The 21,500-nt window shown below is 40.7% G+C and overlaps 1 protein-coding gene across 7 annotated transcripts in view; it reads right to left on the reverse strand.

The window, feature by feature from the left end:
* Window positions 1-21,500, reverse strand: part of ryr2a (ryanodine receptor 2a (cardiac)) — a 261,766-nt gene that overhangs the window by 144,990 nt on the left and 95,276 nt on the right. For 5 of the 7 annotated variants that reach the window (XR_003691303.1, XR_003691302.1, XR_003691301.1 and 2 more), the window contains exons 1-8: window positions 19,629-19,706; window positions 18,783-18,896; window positions 16,667-16,766; window positions 11,796-11,892; window positions 6,785-6,859; window positions 3,057-3,213; window positions 1,960-2,124; window positions 387-508 (exon numbers count right to left, since the gene is read on the reverse strand). Coding sequence is in view for 4 of the 7 variants with exons in the window: in XM_028567566.1 (XP_028423367.1) it covers window positions 387-508; window positions 1,960-2,124; window positions 3,057-3,213; window positions 6,785-6,859; window positions 11,796-11,892; window positions 16,667-16,766; window positions 18,783-18,896; window positions 19,629-19,685 (887 nt within the window). In the remaining 3 variants the exon portion in view is untranslated. Of the gene's footprint in view, window positions 1-386; window positions 509-1,959; window positions 2,125-3,056; window positions 3,214-6,784; window positions 6,860-11,795; window positions 11,893-16,666; window positions 16,767-18,782; window positions 18,897-19,628; window positions 19,721-21,500 lie in introns of those variants that run through there. The other 2 variants (XM_028567569.1, XM_028567568.1) reach the window with 2 other exon arrangements.

Consider the following 21,500-nt stretch of genomic DNA (forward strand, 5'->3'; position numbering starts at 1 on the left):
GACAAGGCTGCTCTGCAGGATCCTGCAACATTTTCACTGAAGGAGCCAGCTCCAGTTCTCTCTTAAAGGGCCTTATAAGCAGAATGCAGCATGCTTGCTGCTTCACATACACTGGGTACATAAAGTGCAGCAATTAAGTTACTATCATTGCCTTGCCTCGTGTTTACTCAAGAGCAGCCAGCATTTCCCCTAAGCTTAATTTTCGCTACCATTTAAAGGAAATTGCAAAAAGTTTCTTCAGGTAGTCACGTTATGTCCCCACATGACCACTGAGTGAGCGGAACTTAGCTAACATGCAAGGTTAATTTTGTGTGTGTGTGTGTGTGTGTGTGTGTGTGTTTGTGTTTGTGTGTGTGTGTGTGCGTGTGCATGAGTGCGTAATCCACCTGATGAAGAAGTTGAACAAAAACACAGTACTGCGGATGACTCTGGCAGTGCGACTCTCCTCATGTTGTGACCGAGACAGCGTCAGCCCGTCGTCCATGTGACCCTCGTGGTGCATGATGGCCTGAAATGAGAAGAGCTCTACTCTTAATATCACAATGAATCAATCCAAATACAGCATTTTCATAAGACACTGAAATAGTTACTAGCGAGACTATTATGTAAAAGCTGAGCTGTATTGAGCAAAATCAAAAAGTGGGGCAAGAGTATCCTAGGACCCCTGTGGTGATGTCAAAGAAGTTACCATTGTGGCAATTTACCAAAATATCAAAATTTGTATTTACAGTCATACAGGCTGCTTTCTGATTGTGGCTTTAACTTTCATTTTCGATGATAAGATTGTCTTAATTTTGCAACTACAGAACAAATATGACCATTAAAGCAGGTTTTTCAGGATAAATCATGTCTTTCAAAAATGCAGTCAGTTTTGGCATGACTAAAATTCTACATTTAACAGATGTGGGCTGGTTCACTGTCAGTTCCATCTTCCTCCATAACAGGTATAATAGGTTGTTTATAAAAACACTCAAAGCTTCATAGTGACTTGTTGCTAGCACAGATGCATGCATCTTGAGTTTAGGGCTGGGCACTGAGCGTCGATACTTTTATGGCACCGACCGAAATTACTTCTATCTTTCTGTGCCAAATTTCGGTTCCAAAAGCATCTGAGCGCGTAAGCGCAAGCTTATCTTTCCTCTCCACATATTGACAGAGAGCGGAGCTCCGACACGTTACACTTCCTCTGAGACAAGCAGGCACAACAGTGGTTTCTATGCCCTGGGGACTGACTGACAGGCTGAGGTATTTCTACAGCACCTTTCAGCAACAAGGCAATTCAATTCCATTCCTTTGCACTTAAGTTAGTTCTCCATTAGTTCAATGTTGACAACGGGGCAGTCACCAAGTTTATTGTTAAAGTTTTGTGTCATTATGCAGTTTGCACTAAAAAGTCTTTGTTGTTTACAGTCCTTTGCATTTTAGTTAGTTCAATATTAGCCTGTACACAATGTCATTTGTTTATTTATTTATTATTTATAATATGTTCATGTAGTGGCAAAAAGGTTTCTCTTTTTTTGTTAATTTTTAAAGTTCGGATTGATACCAGTCCTGAGTATCTGAGTGGTCCACCCCTATCCAAAAGCACAATGTTACTCTGAGTGAGCAATGTTACCAGAATGGTTTTGATTCACTATTAAGGTGGAAAATAAAAGTTTTGTGTTTAATGCATTTTTGTTGATGTTGAAATGGATTTTAAAACATATGTTATCAGAAAAAGTATCATTAACGAACCGGCATCGAAACTGAGGTATCGAAAATGGCACCAGATCGAAAGATTTTGAACGATGCCCAGCCCTACTAAAATGTCAAAGGGTCATAAGCTCTCGTGTTAACATCTTAACTTCTGCTGCCACTCCTTGGTATAGCAAGCCAAACATAGACTGTAGTTACGAGAAAAGAGAGACGGCTAATAAAACCAGGCAAAAAAGGTGCAGATGGTTTAATGCAGCAAGGTACCGTTCTCTGTACTCCACCCATGCGTGCACACTTGGCATCAACAGTCTGGTATGTGAGCCAGAGGCACGTGTCAACATGTTGGACGTAACACACAGAGTCGCCATACTTGATGTCAGGAATACCCATCCCATCCACCTCCTTCTTCACACCAGGGTCCAACTTTTCCTAAAAGAGAGAGATAGGAAGAAAAAAAAAACAGAATCTTGTAATTAATACAGATTAAATGTTGCATGACAGGCACAGGGCTGGTTTAAAGGATCATTTCATGATTTAAGATTCCATTAATCCATCCATCCATCTTCAATCCCGAGGTGTTCCTAGGCCAGGGTGGAGACATTTTTTCTCCACCTAGTCCTGGGTCTTTCCCGAGCCCTCTTCCCAGCTGGACGTGCCTGGAACCCCGTCCCTAGGGAGGCGCCCAGGGGGCATCCTTACCAGATGGCTCCTTTCGATGCAAAGGAACAGCCACTCTACTCCGAGTTCCTCACAGATGACTGAGCTTCTCACCCTATCTCTTAGGAAGACGCCAGCCACCCTCCTGAGGAAACCCATTTCAGCCGCTTGTACCTTGGATCTCGTTCTTTTGGTCATGACCAGACCCAAACCGAATTTGTGGATTTTTTTTTACAGTTTTCAGTGGTGAACCAGGATGAAAATCTGCGCTATTTGTTTAAACCTGTTTTGACTTTTTCTGTTCTCTGTTGTTTTACTGTAATTGTTTCACACTTCGCATCATTTAATGTGTTTCCCTTTGTTGTTTCACTCTTTATAGCACTTTGTAAAGTTAAAAAAGCTTTGTAAATGAAGTTATTAATTAAGTTATTTTTCCATCCATACTGAGAGTCTGAAAGTGAGTAAATTCAGAGCAGTCAAATCTACCGAGAGCAGACAGCAGACAATGAGCAGTTATAAATACATTATTACCATTCTCCAATCTCCAGTCATTATGGTTACAGAAAAAACCATGATGTTTATATTGGAACGCCTTCAAAAATATGTTTGGTTGATCTTGACATTGTAAAGTATCTTCTTCAATAACAAAGGTATAATACATCATGGCCTTCACCACAGTGTTGCAGATGTTGTTGACTCTGTACCTTGGATGACCTGAAGCAGAAGGCTGTAGACTTGACATCAGCATGCTCTTTGTCCATCAGCAGAAGAGATTTGTCTTCGATCAGACTCAAATACTTCCCAGTGGTGACATGTCTCAGTCTGAACGGCTGACCCCAGCGGATATGACTCCCACTCCATCTGGACACAAACACAGTCAGACAGAATCCTAAATACAAACATATAACTGCAAATATCAGGCAGGTCAGGGTTTAAAGTAGGCAATATAAAAAAAATGACATGTATACTGTATGTACTGATACAAGTTATCTTAAAGCTGCACTAATTGATATTGAATCCAATTTAATTTAATTATAAACAGAATGTAAAATACGCTGCAGAAACTAAATTAGAAGCCTGAAGGCTGATGCTCCTTCGCTCTAGCACACACTCCCGTGCAGTCAAGTCACATGTTCACAGCACAGATGCAGCAAAGTAGCCAGACTTCAGCTTGTTTTAGTGTGTGTGTGTGTGTGTGTGTGTGTGTGTGTGTGTGTGTGTGTGTGTGTGTGTGTGTGTGTGTGTGTGTGTGTGGGGGGAGGGGGGGGGGGGTGGGGAGGCAATGGGGTGGGTGATGACCTCTACTCCTATGGCTTTGATGGGCTCCATCTCTTGTCAAGTAAGGTATGTGTATGTCTGTGTGTGTGTGTGTGTGTGTGTGTGTGTGTGTGTGTGTGTGTGTGTGTGTGTGTGTGTGTGTGTGTGTGTGTGTGTGTGTGTGTGTGTTAGGCCTGCACGATATTCGGAAATAACAGACATTGCGATATTTTATTTCCTGCGATATATATATTGCAATATGAAAAAAGAAAAATTTATTCTCGACTACTGATTTTGTAGGAGAGTGCATCTACATAAAAAATAAAAATGAAAAAGGAACTTTTCTGATGTGAACCATTCTTTGTTGAACTTTAATGATTTACAAACACCAAAGCAAGTAAGCACTGTGACTGTTCTGAAGTGATTCTGGAGAGGGAATTTAGGTAGTTAAATACAGTGGTTGACTGACAGGACACCATTGTATTCATAAAATACTATCAATCTAGGCTAAAGTCAATGAGATTAATAATGCATGCATGTTGCCTCCTCTAAATTTCAGGTTGTGGTCGACTAGCGGGTCCTGCTTTGTTTGTTTGATAAATTGATTGATTGTGATTGGTGGTTGGCTGTGCATGCAGAGCCTGCATGTCACGCTCTAGCAACAAACTCTGTGTATCCAAGAACACTTCAGTCAGTGCAAATGACGTTATATCAGACACAGACTTCTGTTGTAGATTAGTGTTACGTTTCCAGCTTCGCGGCTCAGAACTGTAACATTAGTTGGGACAGACGCCTTGTTTCTTTAAGCTAACTACATTAGCTTTAGCCTGGCTGGTAGCAGCTTTCTGCAGTGAAAAATGGCCTGGGAGAATAACGTAATAACGTTGCATTAATCAGGTGATTTAGTTCTTCTTTGCAGCGAACATAAAAGACGGACTACTGTAGCTTCACTACCCATGGAAAAGCATGCGCATCACTGTGTCAGCGGCAGCTGCTGCTTCTGGTACTTTTCTACACATGGGCGAGCCTTACTTCCCATAGTCTTCGCTTTGCCAGACCATCCTCCAAAGAGCATAGCATTCGGAGATGGGAGGAAATCATGCTCTGGTTTAATGGCATTTCTTTAAACCAATCAGAATCGTCATTGGCGGCGCTAAACTCCGCACAGAGCCGCTGCAAAATAGTTGTGTGAGAGAAAACTCAGATTGGACAGATACATAGTCTAGCTAGCTTTCTGGATTTATCCTGCAGAGATCTGAGGAGTAGACAATAGTCTGAAAGAAAGCGTAAAGAAACGGAAAATTCATGCATCCGGCAGAATTTCCTGCAGCACCGGAGCAATCCCGGAAGTGGAACGCAAAGGATATAGACTACACTTCCCATAACAAACACTGTCGGACTAACGTTACGTCACAAACACACGCTGCCCACATGGCCACCTGTCTTAAAGGGGAAGGCTCGGTCGGTAACAATCATGTAAAAGGAGAACGGTTAAAGTGTACTTTTCTATCAAGCAGCAAAAAAAGTTTTTGCCTCAACATCGTCCTGCGATGTGACATGCACTCATCACGATGTCGACAATGAAACAAAACATCGCGCAGCCGTGTATGTGTGTTTGTGTGTGTCTTTCCCTCTCCTTGGCTGGATTCCATTTAGGTATGGCAGTTCTAAAACCCTGCCATGCTCCATATATCACACTAAATGTACCTTAATTGGTTAAAATATGGCAACCATTCGGTCAACTTGGGCAACCAAGGAGCTGCTGCCTGGTTACCAACCTGGAAACCATGTCTAAAACTTACTGTCAGGTTCTGATTCTGCCGTTACTTAGCAACTATTGAAGCCATTTGAAGGCAATTGACACACACACACACACACACATTGTGAGTAAAAGTTACAGTATTTTTAACATGTACTCTACCACTCTGCTGCCCACAGTACAGTAAGTGCTACCAATCCATGATAGACTCTTTACACTGTGAGGAATCCTTAGCAGCTTGACAGAAGACAAAAACCTCATGTGAGATTCACAAAAACACATCTGTACAAACAGAACTAATGTGGTTGTGTGTATTGTATGTGTGTGGTGATCTGACAGTGTGGAGGTGCATGTCTGCTGGTGTATATTTGTGAATCCACGTTTCTTGTATGTATGGACAGTATGTGTATTAGGGCTGTGCAATTAAATGAATTTCGATTTCAATTTCGATGTTGGCTCCCAACGATCACCAAAATAGCATAATCGAGAAAAAACGATTATTTTGCCATCTTCTGTTTTGCAAGAACAAACTCTTATTTTGTCTTGTGTTCTGAATGACACGCACATGCGCACATGCGCACATGCGCACGCGCCCCTCCACCCCCCCCGAAGCCAGTCAGGGAGGCCAGTCGTGTGCATATCATCTGCTGGAATTTAAAAACTCAGCGCGAGTGAAGATGGCATCAGCGTTTGGTGAGCAAAAAAAGGCAAAACCAACTCAGTTGTCTGGGAACAGCTAGCTAACGTTAGCTAACCCTGCGGTCCCTCTCCCTTTGCCCCCGCTGCAGTATACTGTCTATAGACGTTGTATTCACCCCACACGCTGTATTCACTTACTGTTTAAAACTTTTTCCAGCTAAGTGGGGGTGCATAGGCATAGTGCTCAAAAACAACGTGACAAAACATAGTAATGTTCCCTCAGCATTTAGATTTGTTGTTAAACTGTATGTAAATGAGCAAGGACATTAAATCACCTGTTTCACGTAACGTTACTCTAAGGTACTGTCTATGTGCTGGATTTTTCCTAAGGTTAGCTAGCAAATAAGCCCACTGACGGCGACATTATTGTTGATATAATGTTTAGTAATGCCAGTAGTAGTGGTCATAGTGAGTGAACATGTGATGTGGGATGCACATTGTGTTATGTCTGTGGAACTGTTCATTAGCTGTGTAACGTTATGTGTGATATCTGTAAAGCTGAACCGACTCATAGTAGTAAAACTGATTTTATTCTGATCCAAAGACTCTTTCTATGAGATAAAGGACACTAACAGATTATAACCTGGACACTATCCATTATATCTAAATGTTAATGAATAATCGGGTTAAATAATCGTGATTTCAATATTGACCAAAATAATCGTGATTATTATTTTTTCCATAATCGAGCAGCCCTAATGTGTATGATGTACTTACACAACCCGCAGCGTCTCCAGCCTCCACAGGGACCTGGCATGACTGGACACTGCTCCCCCCTCATAGTGCACTGTCCTGGGGGTGAAAACAAAACAATCACACCGTCAAACTAATTATATATCCACTCCACAAACAACATTGTACAGTACATTCTAGAAGTCACCAAATCACCAAAAACATGTGTGTTGGGTTAGTGCCCCTGTCACTGCCCCCTGAATGAAAACTTGAAAGTAAATGGCGCTCCATCAAAATGGAAGAGTCTTGTTTGGACTGGCAAGACAGTTTGAAAACCTATAGGACGGCCCTCAGACATGCCAGATCAGACTATTACTCAGCATTAATAGAAGAAAACAAGAACAACCCAAGGTTTCTTTTCAGCACTGTAGCCATGCTGACAGATAGTCAGTCATCTTCAATTTTGATACCTCTAGCTCTGAGTGGTGATGACTTCATGAGCTTCTTTAATGATAAAATTACAACAATTAGAGATAAAATTCATCACCTTTTGCCCTCAACTTCTAATGGTTCACCTTTCAACGCAGGACTGCTAGAAAGAACGACTAGACCTGACATTTACTTAGACCGTTTTTATCCTATAGACATTCAACAACTAATGGTAAAGGTTTTTTAACAAAGCCATCTACCTGTCTCTTAGACCCCATCCCAACGAGATTACTCCATTACCCGTGGTTAACACCTCTCTACTAGATGTGATCAATATGTCCTTATTAACAGGTTATGTACCGCAGTCATTTAAAGTAGCTGTGATAAAACCTCTTCTGAAAAAAACCACCCTAGATCCTGAGGTCTTAGCAAACTATAGACCTATATCTAACCTTCCCTTTCTCTCCAAGATCCTTGAGAAAGTAGTTGCTAATCAGTTATGTGATTTTCTCCATAGCAACAGCTTATTTGGAGACTTTCAATCAGGATTTAGAAAGCATCATAGCACAGAGACGGCACTGGTGAAAATAACTAACGACGTTCTAACTGCTGCAGACAAAGGACTTGTCTCCATACTTGTTTTATTAGATCTTAGTGCTGCATTTGACACTATTGACCATACAATCCTGTTACAGAGATTGGAACACTTAGTCGGAATTAAAGGAATTGCACTAAGCTGGTTTAAGTCTTATTTTTCTGATCGATCTCAATTTGTTAATGTTAATGATAAATCCTCTAAGTACGCGAGGGTTATGCATGGCGTTCCACAGGGCTCGGTGCTTGGGCCAGTTTTGTTCTCCTTGTATATGCTTCCTCTTGGTAATATCATTAGGAAACACTCAATTAACTATCACTGCTATGCGGACGACACCCAATTATACTTGTCAATCAAACCAGACGAAACAATTCAGTTAGCTACACTTCAAGCATGTATTAAAGATATAAAATCCTGGATGACCTATAATTTTCTGATGTTAAACTGTAACAAAACTGAAGTTTTTGTGCTGGGCCCTAAACACCTCCGAACTTCATTATCTACAGATATAGCTACTCTGGATGGTGTTGTCCTGGCCTCCAGCACTACTGTCAGAAATCTAGGAGTTATTTTTGATCAGGATATATCCTTTAACGCCCATCTAAAACAATCATCGAGAACAGCCTTTTTTCACCTTCGTAACATTGCCAAAATTAGGAATATCCTGTCTCAAAACGATGCAGAAAAACTGGTCCATGCATTCGTTACTTCCAGGCTGGACTATTTTAACTCTCTACTGTCAGGTTGCTCAAATAAGTCCCTTAAGACTCTCCAACTGATCCAGAATGCTGCAACACGTGTTCTGACGAGAACTAAGAAAAGAGATCATATTTCTCCTGTTTTAGCTTCTCTGCATTGGCTTCCTGTAAAATACAGGATTGACTTTAAAGTCCTTCTCCTGACCTACAAAGCCCTAAATGGTCAAGCACCATCCTATCTAGAACAGCTCTTAGTACCTTATTGTCCCACTAGAGCACTCCGCTCCCAGAATGCAGAGTTACTTGTGGTTCCTAGAGTCTCTAAAAGTAGAATGGGAGCCAGAGCCTTCAGCTACCAGGCTCCTTTCCTGTGGAACCAGCTCCCAGTCTGGGTTCGGGGGGCAGACACCATCGCCTCATTTAAGAGTAAACTGAAAACTCTCCTCTTTGATAAAGCTTATAGTTAGGTTAGATATGGGTCTATGACGGAGTGAGGAGTTGCAGCGTCCGCCTAACCCGGCCCACCTGCTTCTCTTCGTAGTCATCAGATTTATTGATCATATAATCAATAATATAGTGTGAGTTGAGGGGGGCAGGTCAGTACAGGCTCTCATCAATGTTTTCATTTGTTTCCTTTTTTATGCATCCTGTCCCAGAACTGCTTGTTACTAAGCTAGCTCCTGCTGCGTCTGCTGCAACCACCCGTGCTCTGCAGCGCCACGTTTCATCCCGCAACGTCCTGCTGTGACATGAACTACAACAACTACCTTCAAAGTCACTGTTCCACTATTTTCACCCCCAACCGGCCCCGTCAGACACCGCCTACCAAGAGTCTGGGTCTGCCGAGGTTTGTTCCCAAGAGGGAGTTTTTCCTCGCCACTGTCGCAATAGCCATTTAATACTTTCTCTTGAGGGAATTATTGTAATTGTTGGGGCTTTGTAAATTGTAAATTATAGAGTGTGGTCTAGACCTACTCTACCTGTGAAGTATCTCAAGATAACTCTGTTATGATTTGATACTATAAATAAAATTGAATTGAAAAATTGAATTGACCAAAAGGAACCGGCAAAAAGAACTGGAGTTGGTCCCCGGGCAACTGCGGCTTCTCTCTGCTCCTATGTATGGGATGGGTTTAATGCAGAGGACAAGTTTTGTTTCTCTCTGTATGCTTAGAAATTACCATAAGGGCACATTTAACTGTTTCCACTGCAAGTGGAATGCAGTTGCATATGACATAGTACGTCTGGATATGCTACTACCTGGATGACTCAGTAACAAACCTCAGCAGACAGTCAGGAAGAGAACACAGTCCCTCTCATCGGCATTGTTTAACAACATGGCTGTCCCCTTTGGGATCTTAAAACTATAATTATTAATAGTCCTTCCTGTCTCAGTCACAGCAGAGAGCACAGTCTGTAATGAGAGCTGTTACTTTCTCTTCCATGGTAATTTCCTTCAAAAAAAGCTGAATACTCTACGTCTAAATGGTATAAACTAACGGGTGAAGGAGAGCTAAACATGAAGTAGAGGAACAAGCTGAGGGCAGACCGGTGTCTGAACCCTATCTGTTTTCCTTAACTCATTCCTGCTATCCCATGGAGTCAATACTACTTCTGTTTGGACACGCCAGTAAGCTTCCTGTATGTATTTGCACCTTTGCAATAAAGCCCTGAACTGTTGCAGTCAGTCTTCAGCTGTTTCATTCGCTCATGCTGCATTCTCATCGTATGGGAATTACCGTAACTACCAGTTTCTGACTTAAATAGGGCTCACTTCAACATCCAAGTTATAATTACGACTGTGAAGCTTTTTTTTTTTCTGAATGCTCCGATATCTCCGACTTGGTGACTCATAATATGGAAGTGCCGGGGAAAAAAGTCAGTAATGTAATTTAACCCACATTTAAAGCATGCAGTGTTATATGGTCACACGTGTTTTGAAAAAAAAATGCTGCACTTTCATATGGCTCTTTGTAGCATTACCTATTTTAAAGCTAATGTACTTGCACTTACTACTTGTTGTCTGGAGTTTGCACCTTCAAGGCTGAACGCACTTAATTGTAAGTCGCTTTGGATAAAAGCGTCAGCTAAATGACATGTAATGTAATGAATTATCCAAACAGGAATGCTAGCAGGTCGTAAACACGACTCTTTCTAATGCCTACTACCTATCCTATATGACGGGAAAGAAACAACAACAACTGTAAGATCCAATGTAGTATATGTAAGTGCTATTTGTTATACTCAATGGTGTTTTAAGCCCCCAACGTCGACTTCAAGGCAGCACTGCGACCGTCGACTTCAAGGCACCTAACAATACCCTAACCCTAACCATTGCCTAATCCTTGTGGCTTCCAGGCCCCTTCCAGGGGGCTTAACACACCTTTTTTTATTAAAAGGAAGTGAATTATACATGAAAGGGGGATTTTATAATGGAAAGCCAGAAGGAGGACGGCAGGAAACAGTTTCTCGACCACAATTAATTCATGAGCTTAATATGTCTATATGTACCTTTCAGTTTGTGTTGATTCTAGCGGCCCCTTTGGACTAAAGTGGTAGTGTTTTTACCACACCTGTTGTCTTCTTTACGGTGCTGAATTTCCCACTGTAGATTACTGAGTTAGCGTTACCGGGAGGTCATATAGTTGTGATGAATATTTTGCTCGGACAGAAAATCATTCATTTACAATAACACAATAAGTTACAGCTGCATCGTAGCATACGGTAACTTAGTCTACTCTGGATGTATCGGGAGATAAACCTGGTATCACTGTCACTGTGTCGAGAGACAAAGCATTAAGAGACTGTTGGAGCAACCAACGTAGTAATAACTTAGATTAATTAATATAGTGCATTTCATGAAACGCTAAATGAAAGAGGGACATCATTTAATGTTGGCAACTGATGTACAACCACATCACGCATAGTAAAGTTATTTTATGAATTAAAATAGACATATTGCATACCTGAGGGCGAATTCGCGATAAAAATAATGTTCTTTTCAATGATAGTCTTGTTTGCTCTAACAGGTCATTTATGATCATCAGATGAAAAGTTACACAGTTTCAGAAATATTTAAAAGTTACATATAGTCACTTTAAGTAAAGTTTAGTTAGAAAAAGAACGTGATGTCGGTCAAGAAATGAAGAAGAATGTTATGAGAAAGCTTTATTTTGTAGAAGTGCAGTGTTGTTTTAAACTCACATCTAGATGTCTACACTGAATCTGTGCAGGTAAACTACTTCATATAAAACCAGAGGAGATACATTTTGTTAAATAAATGACAATAATGAGCCCATATATCAGTCCAGTTGAAATTATCAGTGCACATTACCTCCTCTGTTCATCCCCATGCTCCCCAGATGGAACAGTTAAACATTCGTCCATGTGACCATGAAGGAGGCGCAGGACGTCCCCTCCTATCAGGAAACCTGCAAAAAAGAGAGCAGAAAAGGAGAAAAGCAGATATGACATTGGAGAAAGGAAGGGATAGAACAGGGCGAAGGCCCTATTGAAACTGTCGAGATGTACAAACAACTTCATTAGAGCCATACCCTAAACCCAACAGGAAGTCCGCCATTTTGATTTCGAAGTTCGAAATTAGTGCGATTTTGGTCATTTCCACATGTCGTACTTTAACGAACTCCTCCTAAAGATTTCATCCGATCAACTTCAAACTCGGTCTGTGCCATCTTAAGACGTTAAAGATGAAAATTTGTTAAAAGAAAAACTTTTTGTCATAGGGCGTGGCCGTGGCGGGGCGGCCATTTTGTGCGTTTCACCGCCAAAACAGGAAGTGGGTGTAACTCGAGTGTACATTGTCCGATTACCTCAAAACTTTTCAGGATTCATAAGATTTCCAACCCTGAGGACAAATAAAGGCCGATATTAAGTCATAGTGGCAACAGGAAGTAGGCCTAAAAGTCAAGGTGCTATACTTTAACGAACTCCTCCTAGAGATTTCATCCGATGGACTTCAAACTTGGTCTGTACCATCCCAACACCTTAACGATGAAAAGTTATTAAAAGAAAAACTTTTCGTCAGACGGTGTGGGCGTGGCGGCCATTTTGAGTCTTTAGCGATGAACAAAGAAGTTGTTGTAACTTGAGTGTACGTTGTCGTATCTGCCCGAAATTTCTCACGATGGACAAGGGTCTGGGGACTTTTGGTCATAGCGCCCCCCCTGGCCACAGGAAATGCGCCTTATATGACAAACATCATCCGATTTACATGAAACTCAGAATGTGTGGTCTACATGTGATACTGAGCCGCCTCCTATAATATGACCACGCCCACTTACTCAGGCCACGCCCCCTTTCATAACATTTGAACCATTTAAGGTTGACCTTTGTGTGAGGTATCAATGAACTCAGCAGAGACTTCATTCTTCATTGGTGATAGTTTGGCCCGCCCCCTATGCTTTAGCCACGCCCCCTTTCACAGCTAATGAACCGTATAGCGTAGAGTCTTGTGTGAGGTATCGTTGAACTCGGCAGGGAGTTCTCTTTTCATTGGTGACAATTTGCGGTGTCTGAGTGCCGAGCGAATGAACGGTCGCAAGGAGCAGCGTCCGCCAGTAACCCCGACGCGCGCAGAGGCGCGAGGGCCCGTCCATCGCTGCTCGCAGCTTTAATTATGTTTTTATGTTTGTGTTTTTTGTAATGTTCCCATGTCGAGGTCTTACTAACAAGCCCTGTCGGTAATATCCAGACCATTTCATTTACCATGAAGAGAGCACACTGCCGTCTACATAGTAGGGGTGCACAATATATCAACTCAATATCGTTATCGCAATATCACGTTGCGCGATATTATACCGGAAGTCTCGCGATAATTACGCGATACTTTGTTTACGTTGCATCCCGTCCGACATGTAACCAAAGAGTATAGAAGCAACAAGAAGAGAAACTCAATAGAACATTATGTTGCATTTGGTCAAGATGGCGGAGTTGCACTCAATAGACTGTTCCATTGCAAGCTGCAGCACAACGTTCTATTGAGTTTAGCCTCTTGTTATGTCTACACTCTTTGAAATCCTCTCGAAAAATACACTTCACTTGGTAGCGTTGCAATTCCCCGACTCATTTCCTGGTTCTCCTTCTCCATAAACAACATGAAATCAAGGAGAGGGTTAACTTCTCCTGCTCCAGATTTCCCACCGTGTTCAGAAAGAATAGGGGAGACACTTTGGTTTTCTCACTATAACGTTAGAGTCGCTACTCACTCCAAAGAAAAACGCTGTCACTCTCTCACTTCTTCCTTGCTCTACCACACACACACCAGCTGGCTCGACGCACACACCAGCGGAGAAGTATAAACAAACATCAGCTGCGTGGAGCGCCTTATTTAGGTGCCACTTAAATGCCTGCGCTTCTCTCTGATAATCCGAAAATGGACGTTAGAGGGAACTCAACTGAAACATCGCCGCACGGGAGGCTAGTTAACAAACACTTGGCATTAGCGTTAGCTAGCTAGTTAGCGCTACACCTGACAGCAGGTAACGTTAGCCTACCGTTAGCTAGCAGTTAACCGAGCATTTTAACAGAGTAAAAAATGAGGTTAAAATGCTGACAGCTAAACGGTGAAGAGTGTGTCTGTATTTCACTTGAGAGAACTGTAACACCAGACTGTAGCTGCCGTTGTCTGAAAAACAGCACAGACTGAGCCTCGCCAGCCTCGTGCTGCATTCAAAGAAATTGTAAAATACACCTTCCCATACAGTGTTTGGCCCATTGACATATATATAAGGTTTGGCCTCGCCAGCCTCGTGCTGCATTCAAAGTAATTGTAAAATACCCTTTTCCCAGCCAGTGTTTTTTTTTTTTTGTCGTTAACAGGAATTTACTGGTGAAATAAGATATTGTTATAAGTTATTGTTATTACATTTTTAAGAAATCATTACATTTTAAATATATATATCATTCTTTCAATTCAGGCAACATTTTAAATGTATTGTTTTAGCACTGGGAAATATGAAATCTATTTTTGATGTGTTTTCCCATAACTTTGGTAATTTTACATATGTTTAAAAATATCAAAATTAATATCGATATCGAAATATTCATTATCGATATCGCAATATCAAATTCTTTTCAATATCGTGCACCCCTTCAACATAGCCCCCGATGCTAACGTTAGCACAAGTTTGGCTCACTGCTAACCATAGGGAACAAACTAGGGCTGCCACCTCTTAGTCAATTCGTCGACTAATCGGTCGTTTTGGTCATAGTCGACTAAGATTTCTTTAGTCCATTAGTCATTTTTTATGCTTATTCATGCTTAATTACTCATTTCTAAGAAACTTATGAGCACATTTATGGTAAACACAAGATTTAAAGTGGTGCTTTTGCAGGATTAATTGTGGAGAAACTCAGTTTTAGAGATGGTTAATTAACTACATTTATATTGTGCTTTTCTAGTCTTAACCACCTCTCAAAGCGCACAGCTCTGTCAATTAAATCAACTAATTGATTAGTCGACAAAATTGTATAAGTGTTAGTCAACTAAGAATTTCTTTAGTCGAGGACAGCCCTAGAACAAACCGCAGAGCGATCACCCGGAGGGGATACATATTGTAGCAGGGGACTTTAACAAGGTGTCCTTAAAGTCTGTACTCCCCAGCTTTTTCCAGCATGTAAATTGTTACTAGAGGGAAGAACACAGTTCAGTGTTCAACAGATCACATCCAACTACTCCTGATCCCAGCATACATCAGTCAGATCACATCCAACTACTCCTGATCCCAGCATACATCAGTCAGATCACATCCAACTACTCCTGATCCCAGCATCCATCAGTCAGATCACATCCAACTACTCCTGATCCCAGCATACATCAGTCAGATCACATCCAACTACTCCTGATCCCAGCATCCATCAGTCAGATCACATCTAACTACTCCTGATCCCAGCATCCATCAGTCAGATCACATCTAACTACTCCTGATCCCAGCATGCATCAGTCAGATCACATCCAACTACTCCTGATCCCAGCATCCATCAGTCAGATCACAGCTAACTACTCCTGATCCCAGCATGCATCAGTCAGATCACATCCAACTACTCCTGATCCCAGGATAAATCCCGGTCAGATCACATCTAACTACTCCTGATCCCAGCATGCATCAGTCAGATCACATCCAACTACTCCTGATCCCAGGATAAATCCCGGTCAGAAGGACTATACAGCCAAGTAGAAGGACTATCAGAACCTGGCCTGACACAGCCCTATCCCAGTTCCAGGACTGCTTCCAATAAGGACATGGTTGTGTGAAATATGTTACAGAACAGAGACCTTTGTTTATTATTATGATTTCATCTTGCTTGTATGCTGCACAATTTACATTACAGCAGAGGTGTACAACTGAGTTCAATGTTCCTACACTAGTTCAATTAATATTTTGTATGTCTTTGAATTGTTTTTACTTGAATACTTACATTTTAAAGAAAATAAATAAGAACTGTTTTCATTCAACATTGTGCCCATTATTATGATCAGTGATTAAGTAACTCAGACTTTTAAAAACACATTTTTAAAGGATATCGTCTAATTGTCGTTATCATCAAAATCGGCAAAAATATTGAGATATTATTTTTTGTCCATATCGCCCAACCCTACTTTTTATTACCGCAAGTTTACAGACACGTCTCTGCTGATTGGGTATCAACTGGGACACGGCCAATAAACAAGAGACACACCCACTAAACGAGAGAAAACACATCTTAAAGCCTGTTGCACACGTTTCACAACGTTCTGAGGAAATGGGTCGTTCAACCAGAAAAAAATTTGCAAAACGGTGCACACCGTTTATAACATATTAAAACTAAGCAGGTTTTAACTCTGTAGTGTGTTCACACTGGAAAAGTTACTAAATTTAGTATACATTTAAAAACCTAATATTCAGACTTAAAACGCTTGATTTTTTTAAGGTAATGTTGATAGACATATAGCACTGATTTTTCACTGTACTGTTAGTTCTATCTTTACATGTAAAACACTAGTGGATCAACCGTTACTTTCTGAATATCATTACATGTGTAAACATAGTGCGTCCAATGTGTCCAGTACATTTAGTAAATTTGTGCAAAAACAAGAAGCCACAATAAAAGAATGTACAAAACCAAGAAGGTAAGATAGCAAAAAGCACACTACAAGCAGCAAGAAATAAAGAAAGCGAGAGAGAACGATGAAACAGACAGGTGTACCTTGTGCTACTTCACTGCCAGAACAGATGGGAGCCACACTCCATAGTGTCTGCTGGAAGGCTGCATCTACATGGAGACTGCCATTACCGTAGGACAGATGCTGCAGGGAGAGAGACACAACAGCCGCATGAAAAAAAAAAAATTAAAGACAAACCAGACTGAGATACGCACAAACACTCAGGATGCCCCTCAATCTGAGTCCTGAATTTAGAGATTCAGAAAGGCACGGCTGGTCACCAGAGAGTGCACTGTGCTCCCAGTGCATCAGACCATTCATTCCATCTGATACATTCAGTCAGTACGTGGTCAGCAGTGCTTACTCCTAATTTCCACCAGTTGCGGAATGGCTGCAGAATGGCTCCGCTGCGGAACGGCTGCACCCATGACTGACAGCTGAAGTCACGAGGACCCAACGAGATTTCGCAAATTCACGTAGAATAGAACCACAAAACCACCAACAGTTAGTTTCCATCCAGAGGAGTAGAGGGGAAACAGCTCTGTGCTGTGTTTTCAAGGTATAGTGCCGGAAAATATGATCCGCCGTGAGCACCGTGGATTTTATTTAGAAAATTAACCAGATGTTTTATTTTGTTTCTGTGTTCGACTTCCTGTCCTGCACTATCTGCCGTGTGCTGAAATGCTGCGGAGCTCTCCAGCGTCCGTCAAAAATAGAAGCTCTGCGTATCTGTTCTGGAGGGCTGTGGACCGCCGGAGCTGGGACGGAGTCGGAACGCAGCCGTTCTGCAGTCCGACTCCGTGAAATACACACTCTGACTTTAATGGAAACCCATTTACTGCGCCACCGTTCCGCAGCCGTTCCGCAGCTGGTGGAAATTGCCAGTTACAGTCTTCCAATGTTTTGCAATCCATTCAGAAAGTGATCAAAAGATGGACAGTCAGGGGAAAAAAAAGGGAGGAACAGAGTCTAGGATATGTAAACAGGCACAAGCAGGCATATGTACAGATACTGTATGCAGCTAAACTGCCTGAAGTCTAGGGCTGGGTATCGTCAATGATTTTCTGAATCAATTTCGATTCACAAGGTCTCGAATCGATTTTATTACCAATTTGATTTTATTTCCTATTTGATATCAATTAGGTTAGGAACATTTCAGTTACAATACCAATTTAGCTTGAATATGAAAGAGATTCTACAATTGTACAAGGTTCCCTCTAACCTGCTGCATTCCTAAAAGTATCAATGTTTACATTAAGAACTGATGCCAAAGCAGTTACATTAATGCACTTTTTATTTAACACGAACACACAATAAAAATTAGCTCTACAGACTCTACAGCCAGCGAGTATTGAGTGACATTTCATTCAGATATCTGGAGGTGACAGAGGGACCCCTTTGGCCATGCCAGTTTTTCATGTCGCCAAAATGTAGCCTAACTTTGGAGCGTTATTTAACCTCCTTCCCTACAAGCCAGCATTATATGGTTGATACCAGTGGATACTTAGGTCTTAGGTTATGAATCCATTTTTGGTAGTTTAAATGAAATAATTTTTTAACCCAGCCCTACTGAGGTCTTCTCAGGTTTTAGAGCTAATAACATTTGCAAGTGCAGGCTGCAGGTTATGACATCAAACCTACTCTTGATTAAAGTAACAAAACTGTAGCAATTGTGGCCAATTTTTAAGGAGAACATTGGGACTTTAGATGGTTGCTATAGTATCACCATATATCACTTGCAGTTTAGTATATGATCATATGGATTGAGACCAATCTAAATCCTTAAGGGAAAGGATGTGTCTAATGATGGATTTGGTCCATAAACTGAAAGTCTACGGAGAGGTACCAATATAGAGGCTCTAATGTAGCTCTGAGTGTGGTATATACTGTATGGTGTATATATGTATACTATGATGTTCATCCATTGTTCACCTATAAGTGCATATATGTGTAAATATCCCATTAGCTGCTGTATATGTGTATATGTATGATTAGTTACCTTAAGCTTTTTTCCTTTACTGTTTTGTTCATTTTCATTTTATTGTTCATGGTACAACTACTTACTAAGGAAGGAATGAAGGTTAAGGAGCGAAAAGGAAGAAACAGAAAAAGCAAAGAAAAGGGACTGAAGGAAAGAACGAAGAAACAACAAATACTGACCAGATATCTTTCCGAGGAGACGCTGACCAGGATGAGATCATCTCCCACCCTAACCTTCTCACCCTCCGACCGCTGCTTTGATGCTGGATGGATGGTCCACCAACATGCCTCACACACACACACACACACACACACACACACACACACACACACACACACACACACACAAGAAATGTGTCCATGAATCACAGACTCACGTAGGGACATACAGTCCTGTAATGCTACCTAGCACCTAAGCCTGTGTACTACTTTGGTAGCCTACATTTGTCCTGAAGCTGTTCTGCTTGTACTCTAATTTGCACTATCTTAACAGAAGCAGGTCAAGAACAAGAACAGGGCAAGCCTGTGTACTGTACTTTGCAGTGGCTTATTGTTCTGACTTTGTGAAAGTGGAAGCCACAATGGGAAAGCAGCAGGTTAGGAGTCCCATTGTGTCTGTTTGACACAGACAGAAATAACCGGACTGTTCTGGCCTCCCTAGGTGGAATTAACTGGCTGGTAGTGACGAGTCTTCCCAAAGAACACGACGCTGATGTAAAGCTGAAGCTGTTGATTGACACATCGAATAAAAGACTGTAAAACTAAAAATGCAGAAAATGTAGATGTAACAATCTTTAAATGTTAAAATATATTCACAACATAAAGCAATAAAATTAAAAAAAATACACAAAAAAACAGTCAACAATTCAATGCAGCTAGCATGTGCACCATGTGTTCGATTAGCATGGAGCTATTTATTTTTAGCCTTTTAACAATTAGCTAGTTTTTAATTATTAGATAAGCATTTACATAATTTGGCTAAATAACACACAAAAAAGTACAAAGAAACAAACAAATGAACTTACATGCATGTATTTTCCAAGGTGTAATTAAAAGAAATGGTGACTCAGCATGCTTTCTCATCTGCAGCCTTGCAAGCGCTGAACAAACAGAAAAAACTACAGCAAGCTCAAGGGACATAACCAAAAGCTACACACAAAACCACCACTAGGTGGCTGCAATGTCCACTAGGCAGCACACTGACTGTATAATAACCGTTTATATACTGTCTATGATAATAACCTGTATTATACATCCATGATTATCATATGAAAGTGGACTAGGGCCACGTGTTAAAAAAATAAGCATTTGAGTTTAAAGAATTCTGACTTTAACTTAGATTTTGAGGATACAATTATAATTATGAGTTTAAAAATCTCAAAGTCAAAATCCTGAGGTTGTTCTTTTTTCAAGTAAATAAAAATCATAATTCTGACTTTATGTCATGTTAAATTGTTGATTGTATATTCTACGTCTTTTCTATTTATAGAAACTTATTTATTTATTTATTTTTATTGCATTTTGCCATATGTCATGGATGTACTGTATAGCACACCTGACAATAAAGCTGACTTGACTAAACTCAGAACTGAAATACATTTTGTTTTATGTTTTTTTTACAGAAGCAGCCCAGAGTTGTATTCCATTAATGACGTGGAGATAGTGAAAGCAAAGTGCTGCTTGAAGCCATTTCACAGAGCTAATGTAAGCAGGCTAACCTGGGTCCAATGGGAGTTAGCTTGATTTGATTGCTGAAGATCTGACATGATTATTTTTTATCACTTCTTTGAAACAATATTTCTCCAGATGAAAGAGTATTTTGCTCTTTAATGTACTGTAATTTAAACAATGTCAGCAGCGGTGACCGTCAGCGTGAAAGATACAAGTTTTCCTTTGGGGATATAATTTAAAGTTGGAAAAAAGGTATATATTGCAGAATATCGCAATATGTTTAAAATCTCAATATTATTGTGACATAAGTATGGTGATAATATTGTATGGTGGGGCTATTGTATTGTAGGGTTGGTGAATCCCAACCCTATTATTTAATATCTTTGGACAAAAACATCACACATGCCTTCGACATATATGGGTTATAAAGTTGATATAGCTGATTCTTTAGCAAAGGGAAAAAATCAATATAGCACGTATCGCGATATTTTCCGTGGCAATGCTGTATCGATACACAGACGCCAATTATGGATCTATTATTATATATGTGTTGGTCAGTTTGTCTGCTTGACAATCCCATTTTGCAGCAATAAAATTGAAGTGAGATGAACAAACAGAGACATGTATCTTTTTAGATAAAACAGATGTTGACAGTTTCCTTTTTAGGACATCATTTGAAATTGGTAAAAATTTGAAGTTGGAAAAAAGGTAATAAATTGCAATATATCGCAGAATATTGCAATATGTTTAAAATCGCAATAATATCGTATCGTGACACAAGTATCGTGATGATATCGTATCGTGAGGCCTCTGGTGTTTTCCAACCCTAGCAAACAGTTTACACTTTTACCTTTCTTTTGCTCTTTGCTGAGTGCTGAGACAAATATCTGTTTTTTTGGCTGCTAAATGCTCCACTATGTTCTGTGCTGACCAGATAGTCTCTAACTGTGTCTGCCTGCTGTTTGTTGCAGGGCAGGTAGTGTACAGTGGGTTTCTACAGCGTTTCACTGAAAACAGCAGCCTTTGGTTGATGAGAGCTCTGAGACTGAAACAGTAAAGGTCTGGGCTGTAAAACCAGAAAGATGCTAAAACGCTCCGTAGAGCAGATGGGCACTGCAGAGTAGGTGATAATTCTCTGTGCTTTCATCACTTCAAGTGATATACTACACATATTCTGAGAAAATGAGAGCAGCTTTAAAGATACAGTTCTGCAAATTTAACTAGACA

Source organism: Perca flavescens, chromosome 21 (assembly GCF_004354835.1).
Source record: "Perca flavescens isolate YP-PL-M2 chromosome 21, PFLA_1.0, whole genome shotgun sequence".
In the NCBI taxonomy this organism is placed as follows: Eukaryota; Metazoa; Chordata; class Actinopteri; order Perciformes; family Percidae; genus Perca; species Perca flavescens.